General features: G+C 43.0%; 1 protein-coding gene across 3 annotated transcripts in view; it reads right to left on the minus strand.

The window, feature by feature from the left end:
* The window catches only part of EPB41L4B (erythrocyte membrane protein band 4.1 like 4B), a gene marked incomplete at both ends in the record, with an annotated part of 140,832 nt that overhangs the window by 24,803 nt on the left and 102,256 nt on the right, over nucleotides 1–13,773 (minus strand). For all 3 annotated transcript variants that reach the window (XM_079707274.1, XM_079707272.1, XM_079707273.1), the window contains 5 exons: nucleotides 2,296–2,394; nucleotides 4,889–4,956; nucleotides 5,780–5,905; nucleotides 11,188–11,306; nucleotides 13,428–13,642. In XM_079707274.1, the coding sequence (XP_079563400.1) occupies nucleotides 2,296–2,394; nucleotides 4,889–4,956; nucleotides 5,780–5,905; nucleotides 11,188–11,306; nucleotides 13,428–13,642 (627 nt within the window). The remainder of the gene's footprint in view (nucleotides 1–2,295; nucleotides 2,395–4,888; nucleotides 4,957–5,779; nucleotides 5,906–11,187; nucleotides 11,307–13,427; nucleotides 13,643–13,773) is intronic.

Consider the following 13,773-nt stretch of genomic DNA (forward strand, 5'->3'; position numbering starts at 1 on the left):
AAAAAGGGCACACACATCCCTGCATTTCAAAACTAATGATGCAGAATTATTTTTGAGGAAATGGGAAATCTGAGGTTTTCCAATCTGAATCCCCAACCAAGTGTTTATTAACTTTATCAATATCTATGAGTGGAAGAGATGAGTAAAGAAGGGGTAACTAGTGTCAACAATACCATTACTATTTATGGGATGAAAACTTAAAACTGGGAAAATCTCATCCATCAGTTTTGCTATTTACTACTAATGGGAAAAATGCTGCCATTCTTTGATTTTCAAAGCAGAATACTTTGGGGTATCTTAAGAAATACACATGAAGTTAGAGGTTTGAAAATGGTTTCCTTAAAAGAGGTAATTTGGTGAGTTAGCTAAATTTTCTTTCCTTCCAGGTCAGGTAATAGTCATTGCTTCCAAAGTGATTACGTATCCCAAATGGGTGATGATAACATTTTGAGTTCTGAAATGTGAAAGGTTAATCCTGCCAGCTTTATCCTCAGGGGAGCAGATTTTTCATGGTTTAATTTGTCCCCCAGAGATCATTAGGACTGTTAATTATTTGAATCTTACTCGTTTTGGCTTCCCTAGGAAATACAGCTGCTATACTGTCCAGAAACTTCTATTAAGGCTAATGAGGTGGGATGTGTCTGCCCTGAAACTGCACTCCCCTTTCTTCTCCTTTTCACAAGGCGCAAGTGGCAGGCCTGAGCTGGCTGTTTGAGAACTGCATCTGGAGTTACACTCCTTGTCCTATATTCTGTACTCTCAGCACCTCCTAAACTTGACCTCTTCAGAGGCTTCAGGTCCATAAGAAGAAAGGAAGGGGAACTAACTCATCTTTCAGCCAGGGCTAGGCTGAAAGCTAGGGTTTTACCCACATTATCTCATGTTTACCCTCACAAAATCCTTAACCATTTTACAGACGAAGGAGACGTTCAAAGAGTAATTTTCCCAAGAGCTTGTAACAGTAAACTAGGAGCCTTTCTAACTCCAGAGCCCCATGCTTTCCACTGCACCCCTGCATTTCTCTGACCAATTATACATCCAGGCAGGATACCTGGGCCATAGCCAAGGTCAAGAAATTCTAACTACCATTGTGATTATGCTAATATACCACCACCCTTACTGTAGCATTTGCCTGTCTTCTTTGGATTATAATTATAATTTATTAGAGGGAAATCTGTCTTTCCCTGTAATAAATTGTGAGCCCTTGCATGGGAATTGTCAAAGTCACTTTGTTCTTCCCCCACAGTGACTAGAATATCCCTGTGCACATGGTAGCCAAAAAAACTTTTGTTAAGCTGAACAGAACTGGACAGGTCCTGGCGGTTCTGGGACACTTTGGAATATGGCTCCTCCTACAGGAATATGGCTCCTCCTACAGGAATATGGCTCTTCCTACAGGAATATGGCTCCTCATACAGGAATATGGCTCCCCCTACAGGAATATGGCTCTTCCTACAGGAATATGGCTCCTTCTACAGGAATATGGCTCTTCCTACAGGAATATGGCTCCTCCTATAGCTCAGGGATCAGCTTTGGCTCTGTTGACAGAAAATGCCACTGTTTCACTATGGCACCATGGAGGCAGTATCCGATATGGCTCCCCCTGATCCCCTTCTGCTACTTGTGCCCCTGAAGTAGCCTGTCTCCTTGAGTGTGGGCTGGATCTAGGGACTTGCTTCAAATGAACAGAATAGAGCAAAAGTAATGGGATGTCATATCTGAGATTAGGTTATAGAAGACTGTGATGTCACCTTCTTAGCGCTCTCTCTGGCTCTTCTTGTGTGTTTTCTCCTATGGAGAAAGTGGTAGAGGTCCACATGACTAGGAACTAAGGGCAACCTCCAGCCAATAGTCAGCAACTAATGATGTCCTCAGTCCAGCAGCCCTCAAGGAACTGAATCCTGTCCCACACGGCATGAATGAGACTTCAGATAAGACTGCAGCCCTTGCCAACACCTTGAAGGCAGCCTTAAGAGACACTCTAACCCAGAAGACCCAGCTAAGCCATGCCTGGATTCCCAACCCACAGAAACTGTGAGGTAATAAATGTGGATTGTTTTAAGCCACTAAATCTTGGAGAAATTTGTTACACAGCAATCAATAATGAATACATATGCCAATCATGTCACGTTTTCAGGGAGAAAGATCCAGTCCCACTGTGATTTAAATTGGAAACAGACTGTAATTTTGGGATAGCTCTTTGGGAATGGTGTGAAGGGCTAAGAAGCATTTACAACTGGACATTTAGCATCACCATTGTTGTTATAATTGAAAAACCTGCAGCATAGAACTCACAAGCTGTATTGTCTCGTTAACTTCCGCACTCGGGGAGGCTTGATTTCCGGCTTTTCCACAGCTGGTTGGGTAGTTTCCACACGTATAGGAATAGGACTTCTAGAGACACACCAGAAAAGCAGAACACCACCAATAAAAAGGTTTATGGTCTGATTTTGGCTATAGGGACTGCTTTCTCAGTTAATTTATACCTTAATAACACTGACAGTCAAGATATCCTTTTTTTTTCTCCTCTTTACTTATTACATATCATTATTTAAAAATACCACAGAAAAGCCAAAACCAAAAAAATCATAGGGAAGAAAATACAGCAAGCAGGAACTGAACATAATTGGGGTACCACATAAAATTTCCCTGCCCAAAACACCCACTCCCAATTTTAGGTTTTGGTTCATAACCAGGTTTTGCCAGTAAAATGAGTAAAGAGAAACCTGTGGATAACCCGTTTTTACTTCCAAGTAATCTGTTAGCTATGTTATTTTAAACATAGCACGGAATATATTTTTTAAAAAGAGAGATAAATAATGATTAGAGTATTTCATGGGAAAATGCATAATCAGAAGACCTTTAAGACTTACTCTGAAACATTTTAATTCTATGTCTAGGTGAAAATGTTAAAAATTAAGTTTCATTTTTATATTTCCTCAAGAAAATATGCCAGATAACCAATGGGCTTACTCAAAACCAGTGATTTTAAGGTAAAGCTTTTACACATTTTTGTACGTGACTGATTTCACTTAAAACACCAGAAATTACCTTCGGGGACCAATAGGCATCAAAACAAATTGAGGTTCTCAGCAAGGGACCTCTAGCAAGTCAGTTAACACTTCTGGACCTCCATCTTCCCTTCTATTCAATGCCTAACATGGCGATAGGTAGGTGGCCAGTGCCCAGGAAATGTTTGTTAAAGAAACATGTGAATGAGCAAATACGAAATTGGAGTCAACATACTTTAGGTTCATGATTTCCTCAAGTTGGGACCCCAGAGTCAATGGAACGTGGTCCCCGGAAGAACACATAGGGGAGCACATAACTTTGCTTGGGTGAAATGGTTGGTGTCTGGAAAGCTTCAAGGAGGGATTTACACTTAACCAGATGGAGGTAAGACTTCCACGGTGGGAGACAGAGTGGAGACCCGGAACTGCTGATGGGCAAGGTCCCAGAGGAAGAGCAGGGGATTGTGACTAGAGGGGAAAGCAGGGGCCAGGGCATGAGGCACCTCAGGATGAGCTGTTTACCCTGAAGGCAAAGGCAGTGACTGAAGGTTTTAGGCAAGGGAGTGGCGAGGTCAGACTTGCATTTTAGAAAGGCCCTTAGAGCAACAAAGGATGCTGGTGAGAGCAGGCCAGTCAGGAGCATCTTAGAAGACTGCAGTCGTGGTTATCCAGGATGAGAAATGGTGAGGCCCGGGCATAGGCCGGGAAGAGGGTCATGAGGAGGAGCGGATGGATGTGGGTGATAATATGAAAGTCAAATTGGCAGGACTTGGTGACCAATTAGATGAGGGCATGAGGTAGGTAAAGGTCAAGGACTCCCAGGCCTCGGGTCTGGATCACATGTAGGTAACAATGCCACTAACCAAGATAGGAAAACTGGTGAAGGGACAGTAGGGTAGGGTGGGAAGAGATGAATTAAGGTTTTGAAAAGTCCAAGAGGCAGCTGGGTATGGGTCTCTGGAGGAAGACAAATTTATACCAAGAACATGGGCCAGGCATCATGAGATGACATAGAGAAATATTAGTCTTTATTTTTAGCATCAAGTATTCCCCAGGGTAGTGGTTCCTAGGTCACCTTGGGTGTTTTTGAAATTCTTACTCCTGGCCTCCCCTACCACAACCACGCCCCCCTCCCCCCCTCCCCGCCCCCGCAACAACACCCACCCCGCCTTCCACCAAAGGATCTGAAGGGTCTGGAGTAGGACTTAAGTCTTTGGTTTTAACAAGATATGGTTGCAGTGCTCCTTGGACCCATTTTAGGAAACTCTGTCCTAGGGAGACCCCCACCAATGTTAGCAGGCTGCCAAGGTGTCAATGGGGCTGCCATGATCTACAGGTTGTTACTCATATGGGCTGGGAGGGGAAGAGTGCCTGCTTTCTATGAGATCAGGAAAGGAAGGTTTTCCTCTGGGTTTGGGTTGGTGGTAGCCTGGAGGCTTTAAAGAACATTTGTGGCTCTAGTACTTCAAGGAGCTCAGATAAGGAGCGTGTGAATGGACCTCGGGAAGAGTGATGAAGTGAGCTGGGACAGGGAGCAGAAGCCAGGTCATAAAGGTCACCCTATGCTCTGTTAAGGAGTCTGGACTCCACCATGACTTTAAGCAGGGGAATGACAAGGTCAGATCTACATGCCTGAGAAGCATCTCAAAAGTGATTTCTTTTTTGGTACATCAGGTAGAAATATTAAAACAGAATAAGTGGCATTTTTGAGGCATAAAGGAAGTTGTTTATGACAGTCCTTTTCTCTTGCTTCAGGCTCACATTCTCTCAGTTTTCTTTTTCCTCTTTATTTTATTAGCAAATGCCCTCATGAGTAATGTTTTGAGGATAATGCTGAAGGTACTATTGTTTCCCCATTCAAACAAGAAGCAACAGACCTTACGTTAGCGTCCTGAAGACTGGATTTCTTATTGATATTTACAAACGTTGATTCCTCTTTTCCAACCTGTTAAAGAAAACAGGCAGGTTCATCAACACTGGACATCTTGGCATGTAAAAATGTTTCCAAGTCTCCTACATTCAAAGGATTACAGAAATGTGAAGGTGTATCAAAGAGGTAGATCATCAAGTACTCAGTCAATAACAAAATTTTCCGGTGTTTATTTAACAAAAAATGTCTTCTTGAGTCATTCCCCATCGCAGGGATTAACACGTAATCATTCAAAAAAAATCAGTGCTTGCATTCACACTCTTATTGAGCACCTGCTACGTGCCAGCTCATGATGGAATGAGAAGAGGATGGTTTGAGAAAAGCCAAACCCACAGTTTAATCCCCACTTCACATTTTAGATCAGGAATAATAAGCAGCTCTATGCTCACATAGCACTTACAGCTTACAAAAGAGTTTAGAAGCTGTCCTTTCACATCAGTGTACCGAGTCTGGGAGGAATTATGTCATAGGATTTTGATAGAAGCCTTGTCCTCTTCCCTCTGGTGAGTCCCATAAAGAATGATGAGGAAGGAAAGGACACCCACTCAGCCAGCCAGGCCAGCTGAACACACACTGGAGGTCAAAAGGAGATGCAGCAGCCTGTGGTCCTCAGACCCACCACAGCGTACAGAGCTGGCCCTTACACTTACCCGATTATAGCTATACCAGTTAATAACTCTTTATATTAAAAGCTCTGTGCACATAACAGGTGTGGTTCCTATCTCCTGGCTGCACCCTGACTGACACAGCATCTCAGTCCTAGAATGCCTTTTTCTTCTACGTGGCACAGAGGAAATCCCGCAACGTGAAATCAAAGGCTTGCATGCATGGCACGCACCTGGGCACTTGCTCGGGAAGCATTCTCCAGCTGGGCTTTTAAAATGTTACACTTCACGTGATCAGCCACGGGGGAAGGCAAAAGTGGGGTCTGAAGAGTCTTCTCAGAAACCTTTTTTTCTTCAGCCTGAGATGAACCAAAATACACGCAACAGACTGTAAACAAAGAACTAAGAAAACACATACATTAATCTTTCCCATCAATCATCACTGCAAATAACCCAAAGACATAAACATATAGACAAATGTGTCATTAACTCCTTATGTTTGTACCAGTGCTTTTACTATTTGCAAAGGATTCACAAGTATATCCTCTCATTCTCACGTGAAGCAGGGAGAGCTTGTATTAGGAAGCCCATGAGTCAGAAGACAGGGAAGGTCCAAAAAGAAGAGACTCTTCCAGTATTCATGCAGGTAAAGCCAGGACTCAAGCCCCGAGTTTCCTACACCCATCTGCAGTGCTATTTCCCCCATAACTGCTACTTCTTACATATAAAGACCCAATTCTGTGACTTGTTGGGTTAAGGGAAAGAGTACAAAATACTAATTGGTATTTTTACAATAATCTTGCTGAAAATAGTGATTCTCAATGAGAAATTTGTATCTATGTTGCCTCATTTTAGAGTGTCTCAGACTTCAATAATCTAGTACCACCTTTGCTATTTTTGCCATTTCTCATGTATTAACTAAACATGTACCTATAATTCATATAATCCAGTTAAGGTGGATTACCCTGGGACTACCTATTTTAAGTGTGTCCTAAGCAATAGTATCTTTGAAATGATAGACTTGGTGGCTATTATATTTATTATGACATAAATTATAATTATGTAACTATTAAAAAATACTCATCCACGTATATAACTTGAAATCATCTTTGAGGGTACACACATCACACTCTGGGAAATAATGTCATATTGTTAAGCATGCCTATTGTGGCCATTGTATATCCCAGTGCTAATATGGTGCTCAGCACATAGCAGGTGCTTAACAAATGTCTACTGAAGAAGATTATAATAATATATAGTTATTATTGGAAGATATGTGTTTAATAAGAAAGATACAAGACCATATGATTTCCAAAAGTCAATTTAGTGACATCAGGACTTAATATGGCACATTAGCCACAATGTACCAGGGCAAGAACAAAATGTTCTAAAGGCCTCCAATTCTGGAAGTTCCAAAATTAACCTAATTCACTAATTCAAAAGTCCTATTGAGCACCTTAATACACATAGTAGGGATTTTATGAAAGCTCCAGAGGAAGCATAGGGCAATTGGCTGGTTGACATCATTGAATAAAGAAAAGAGGGCAGAGAATGCAGTTTCCCAGCAGGACCTCCAAACATATGGAGGGAATTTGGTAGAACAAGCTGAACCCAGAAATTTCACAAAACAGTAAAATAAGCAGAGAGAGAAGACCTGGATTTGAATCTCAGCTCTTTCCCTTACCAGCACCATAAACAAGATGATGATGGTGGTGGTAGTGATGGCGATGGAGGAGAAGGAGGGTAAGGGGCAGGGGGGAGGGGGGGAGGAGGATTTCATAGGCACATCTCATTGAATCCTCTCACTTAACCATCCCATTTGAAGGTAGATACTATCACCATCCCCATTTTATAGATGAGAAAAACAAAGCAGAGAGATGGCAAGTCACTTGCCCAAGGTCACACAGGAAGTACACAGAAGAGCCAAGATTCACACCCAGGACTGGGTGACTCCAAAGCTAGAGCCCCTGACCACCAGCCACACTGGCTCCCCTTAACCTCTCTGAGGCTGTTTCTTTCTTCATAAGATTATCATGACAATCACATGGGGAAAAAAGGATATGAATGGCACTTTCACGTTAGATTCTTTGGTTAGAAAAAAATATATAACTACAAAGAGAGCATCGGATATGAGGACACTAATGATGCTAAGCCATCAAGCTGAGTATAAAGACAATAGACTGTTTTGAATGGAGTCAGGATCCTAAGAGACTTAGCATTCTCTAAAACAAAACAAAACAAAACAAGTAACTTATTTATTATTTACAGTATAGTTTTAGTATAATTTATCTTGTATATGTAAATCCTGTTACATTAAGATAATTGTTGAAAAGATATATAAAAGATAATACTAGCATGGGTGTTTTCACTGGTGTATGATGAGTTAATTTTTTAATTAGATCTAATTTTTTGCAATGCTATGCCAGAATACAAGAATTGAACGGGTTCTAAAGCCCACTTGAGATTTTTGACAATTGCTTAAGGGGATATAGTTATACTGACAGTAATGACCGAAGACCTACTTTAAAAAAAAAAAATTGAATGCTGCTAAAATAAGAGTGAGAATTTAGCATTGATTTCCCCTTGCATTTATTAATTCTAAACTGCTTTTTGGATACAAAATTCAAGCTGGCTTGTTCTGAAAAGAAGGAGCTACCTTTCAGCTCTATAACTTGACTCAGGTGAAGACCAATATAAATTTTGGAAAATTTGAGTGTTATTACATGAATTTGTTTGCATAAAAGGCATCTCTATGAGGGATAAACATGTGGATTACAACAAGACCATAATTACAGCCTGGAGGATGGCACCAAGAATGCTGTGCTTTCTCTCTTTTACATGGCCATATTTTGTATTTTACATTCAATTTGAATTGAGGAAAGAGGCTTTATCATTCAATATGGAAATACAGATTTCAAAACATACAAATGAATGATAATTAGGCTGTGATATTATTATAATTGGAAATGGTCTTCTGTTTGAGGATGTCATTTGGGGATAAAGAAATGATCAGAAGCAGTTTTCACTTGTTGATACAAATTGTTTACACATTTGAAATCTGATGAGATTTAAATTCCTGTGATAATTTTGGGTACGCTTTTGGAATTGGGCAACCAAATGTCTTCTCACCATTAACATATCCAAACCTTAAAAGAATCAGAGGATTCTTCAGACCGCAAAAAACCTTAAAAGCCATCAAAACCATTGGTTCCCAATTGTGGTATCATGATAAGTTGTGAGGATTGTTTTATTAATGAAAAAGAATCATAGTATGGGGCTTCCCTGGTGGCGCAGTGGTTGAGAGTCTGCCTGCCGATGCAGGGGACATGGGTTCGTGCCCCGGTCCGGAAGGATCCCACATGCCACGGAGCAGCTGGGCCTGTGAGCCATGGCCGCTGAGCCTGCGCGTCCGGAGCCTGTGCTCCGCAACGGGAGAGGCCACAGCAGTGAGAGGCCCGCGTACCGCAAAAAAAAAAAAAAAAAAAAAAAAGAATCATAGTATGAAGTAATATACTTTGCTTATGTATTAGGACAAAGTCAAGGTTATCTGACATCACTCTAGCCTACTTGCTCACTGATGCATTTCTTCAAGTGGAGGAGAAAAGAGGGGTATTGTTGCTTGAGCGCCAGGGAAATGCTCAATAACTCACAGCTGTCTCAGCTACATCTTAACCCAGAGTAAGCCATTATTGTTGATGTCCCACCAATATTCGTGCAACTACTAATCACCCAGAGCTTGTGAGTTCTCTGCTACTGTATGCTATACTTCCCTGCAAAATATTTTTGGATTTTGCCAAGCTCCAGGTAAGTCCATGTTAAAACAATTTATTGTGTGGACTGCAGAAGAAAAGTTGACAGTCAAGAGACTAAGAGAGAGAAGAAAAATCCAGGGGCACACAATCCATCAGGCTGACTCCCAACACCTAGCAGAGGCCTGCTCAATAAAGATTTGTTGACTGAAAGAATATAAGTGCCATCCTGCAGGAGGAATTTTTTTTCAGCTGGCTATCGGGGAGGGTAGTATCAAAGAAAAAGTGGGTGAACAGGGTGTCTTGAAGTTGGGGCCCTTTAGTGATCAGAGGGACTTTAGGCTGCCCTGCTGCGGTGTGGGATTGCAAGGGAGTGGAGGGTCTTCTGAGAAATGCTGGAAGTGTAGTGCAGGCTAGAGGGATGTCTGGGGTGGAGGAACTGCCCCAATAGGAGGTATAACCTTCCCATGTTCACCAGTGCAGGTAAGGAGGGGGAGCTTTCCAGGCCAGATCTTCCAAATTCCTCCTATTCCCTCTTATAAAGGGGCAAAGCTAAGCATTAGAGTGGAAAAAAATGACCCATGAGTAAAGAATACTATTCCTATGGGGATTTTAAAAATTAAAATATGTGTGCAACAGTGGATCTCGATCAGGGGCAATTTTGCCCTTCAGGGGACATTTGGCAATGTCTGGAGACAATTTTAGTTGTCACACCTGAATGGGGGTTCTACTAGCATCGAGTGCGGAGAGGCCAGGGGTGCTGTAAAACATCCTACAATGCACAGGTAAGCCCCCCACACAACATTATCAGGCCAATATGCCACTAGGGCCTATGCTGAGAAATCCTGGTGTAGAAAATGAAGAAGCATGTTGGAGTGCAAAGGGCACTGGACCATGAGTCGGGAGCCCAAGGCTTCACCACTGCTCTGTGACCTTGGGAAAGCCATTGCCTTTCCTCTGGTCTCAGATGTTGAAAAGGCTGAACTAAATGACAGATTGAATTCGGCACCAGCTTTCTACAGTTCTAAGATAAAACTTGGCTTTTATAAGGCTACCCATTTGGATATAAGAACAGGTCTAGCCAGAAGAGAGCTTGGCTTCTGCCCTGTCCCTTCCTCCGCCCGCCCTCCCTACTTTCATCCCTCCCTTCCTTCCATTAGCAAAGAGTTACTGAACATCTGCAATGTGCCAGGTACTGTCTGAGTGAGATAGAGGGTGCTATGGACTGAACTGTGTTCTCTCCAAATTTATATGTTGAAACCCTAACCACCATTGTGATGGTATTTGGCATGAGGCCTTTGAGAAGTAATTAGATTTAGATGAAGTCATGAGGGTGGGGCCCTCATGATGGGATTAGTGGCTTTCTATGAAGAGGAAGAAAGAAAGATCCCTCTCTTCTGGCAAGTGAAAACACAGTGAGAAGGTGACCAGCTCCAAGACAGGAGGAGAGCTCTCACCAGGGAACCAAGTCATCTGGCACCTTGATCTTAGACTTCCCAGCCTCCAGATCAGTGAGAAATAAATATCTGTTGTTTCAGCCACCTGGTCTATGGTAATTTATAGTAGCCAATGCAGACTAATACAGAGGGGTAAAAACGGAAAGAGGTAAATGTGGATGCTTCTCTCATGGAACTTTCAGTTAGAAGGATTGAGAGACCACTAACAGATCCAGCCTGTTGGATCTCAGCACTGGGGGCAGCCCCTAGTGCTGTAATCCACCCAAAAAGAATGTAAGTGAATTTCTGCTCCTGAGAGACATGCTGAGCAGAAAAAGATTGAGTAGAAATCCCTCCAAGACAAAGGCACATAGTTTAGGAGGCAGGCAGGGTAATAATGAGAGGTTTGAGTGAACCCCAGGTCCATGCTCATTGCCCAGCTCCAGTCCTTGGCACCTTATTTATGTTGATGTGCAGAGCAGGCCAGGGTCCAGCAGCCTTCACAGTTTCCAGTTCCAGCTTCTTTAGATGGGCAGCGGCTTCGCTGAACAGGGCAGGTGCTCCTGGACTCAGTTCTGCAAGTGAATAAGGAAAGGTTGAAAGGGCAGAGAGATATAGGTGATAAAAGATGCTTGCCAGAGCCCGACTCCCAGTGCCTTTCTGCCTGGCTTCTCCTCTGGCAGCTTGAATCTCTTGGCAATGCACTAGCAGATGGGATGTGAGAACATTTAAGGTCGAGGTGTCAAGGCCTAACTTTCCCAAATATGAGCAGTGGCCCTGGGCAGGTTACTTTACCTCTCTGAGCCTCTCAGCCATTTTCAAATGAAAATAAAATTGCTTACCTTGCAGGGTTGCTGTGAATATTAAGTGAGGTAATTCATGTGCCAATGCTTTACTAATGGAAAAGCACTATGCAAATGGGAAAGATTAGTGTTCAGGCTAACAGACAGATGAATGTGCCCTTAAAAACCATGTTATGCTTCTAAAATCAAATTCACTGATTTTGATTTCTCAAAGTTGGATTAGTTCACCACCACTCCTCCCACTAGCTTGTTTTTATCCATTGGTACATTAAATATTCATTAAATATTCAATATTCATTACCTATTAAAGTTTGTGCCAAGTACTGACAGCACTGGGATCTGGGAAGCTAGAATAAAGAGATGAATGAGATACAATTCTAGTCCAGTGGGGGAGACAGATGCCTGTGCAGATACCCCCAATAAGAGCAACCAAAGATTTATTTAATTATATAGAGTAAGAGGGAGGGCACTGCAAAGCCAGGAATTGGGGAGAGGTGTAAGAGAAAGTTTCACTGACAACCTTTGAGCTGGTTCCTGAAGGATGTATAGGAGTTCATTAGGGTGGAGAAAAGCATTCCAGGCAGAGGGAACAGCAGGTGCAAATGACAGAGCTGGGACATGGCACAGTGTTTAATGAGAGGAGAGGAGTTCCACGTAGCTAGAGTGTAGTGAGGAGTGTGGGGGAAGGCTGGAGACCTTGGCAGGGGCCAGGCTGTGAAGGTCTGTGTGTGGCCATGCTCAGAAGTGTTGGCTTTATCCCAGGACAATGAAGTACCATGGAAAGGGCTTAAGGCATTTGGTCAGAGCTATTTGGTGAGTGCTTTCGCTTTAGCAGCTACAATTTGGAGACTCCACTGGAGGAGGTGCCCGTAGAGGCCTGTTATAGTTGTCCAGATACAAAAGGATGAGGCCTGGCCCAGGGCCAGGGCAGTGTGGATAGTGATGAGGGACTGATTTTTCAACACCAAGTGGATGATGAGTTCCCATTTCTAGCTCCGCCAACCCAGAATTGCTACCTGTGATCTACAGGTAAAGGCTCAATGGCTCATCATTTTCACCAGCCCACAGACTCATGAAATATCAGACCTGGAAGACTCCTTGGCCATCTTCTCAATACCCTCCACCACATTCCATTGACGAGAAAACCAAGGATCCAAGTGGGGACTTGGCTCAACAGTGAGAACTAGAATCGAAGCCTCTTGACTCTTGCCTCTACCTTGGCACTTTTTCAAACCATATGTGATAAAGAACAAGTTCTTCCCCCACCTCCTATCACAGACCAATTCTTTGGTAAAATATAATAAAAATGATTTTCTAGAAAAAGAAAAGAACAGTCATACAAAATCCAAGCCCACATTTTTAATTAGTTTTAACAGATATAAAATCGCTCTGTCAAGTTGCTAGAAATGTTTCTAATTTGCTTACTCTCCATTTCCGTAATTTCTCTCACTGGGACCTTTAACAGTGTGCACTAGATCTACGTGACACCTTGCTCTCAGAAAAGTGGAATGTCAGAAATGGGACAGAATGGGCTTTCTTGTGGTTGGGAATGAGAGATTCCAGCCACCTCACTCCCACGTGTCTCTGTTCCATTGCTTGAGCCAGTGCTGGATATGGCAGAAGCAGAGAACTGGCACGGAATGAGGTGGAGAGACATTTGCTCTCTTGTAACGAAATCACAGTTTGCTGGTTAAACCATAATTTCTAAGTGGCCCCTGCCTAATGCACAAGGTTCTTGTCAGCTCTTGTTAGCTCTTGCCCAGACCTGGTAACCCAGCACAGACATTACCACTGTTCCGAGCTGCACTGCAAGGGGCTGTCTTGAGCATCTAGGAAAGCCGCATGCGTCCTGCAGCATCACTCCCCCACCCTGCCCCCTACACCCCTACTCACTTGTAAGCGATTTACTGCTGGAGTTTGGGGACCTCAAAGGCCCCTCCTTGTTCTCCAGGGTCAGCGAGAGGCCATAGTTAGTGTGGTGCTGGTGCTGGTGGTGGTGATGGTGGTGCCTTCCCGAAGCTTTGGTGGCAAATGGTGTGCCCCCATTCTCCTCGAGGCCAAAAGGCAGCCGGTCCGAGCTGCTGAGCCCTGGGGAAGGGAGCGGGTAGCTGCAGAGGGTGTAAAAGTCAGGATTTAGAAAAGCAGAGAGTCTTGATATTCCTGTCCGTATTTGAAAAGATGTTCTCCAAGCATTGAAAACCAGGAGACATAGGTTCAACAAACAGATCCACAGGGTTAT

This window comes from Hyperoodon ampullatus, assembly GCF_949752795.1.
Source record: "Hyperoodon ampullatus genome assembly, chromosome: 6".
NCBI lineage: Eukaryota > Metazoa > Chordata > Mammalia > Artiodactyla > Ziphiidae > Hyperoodon > Hyperoodon ampullatus.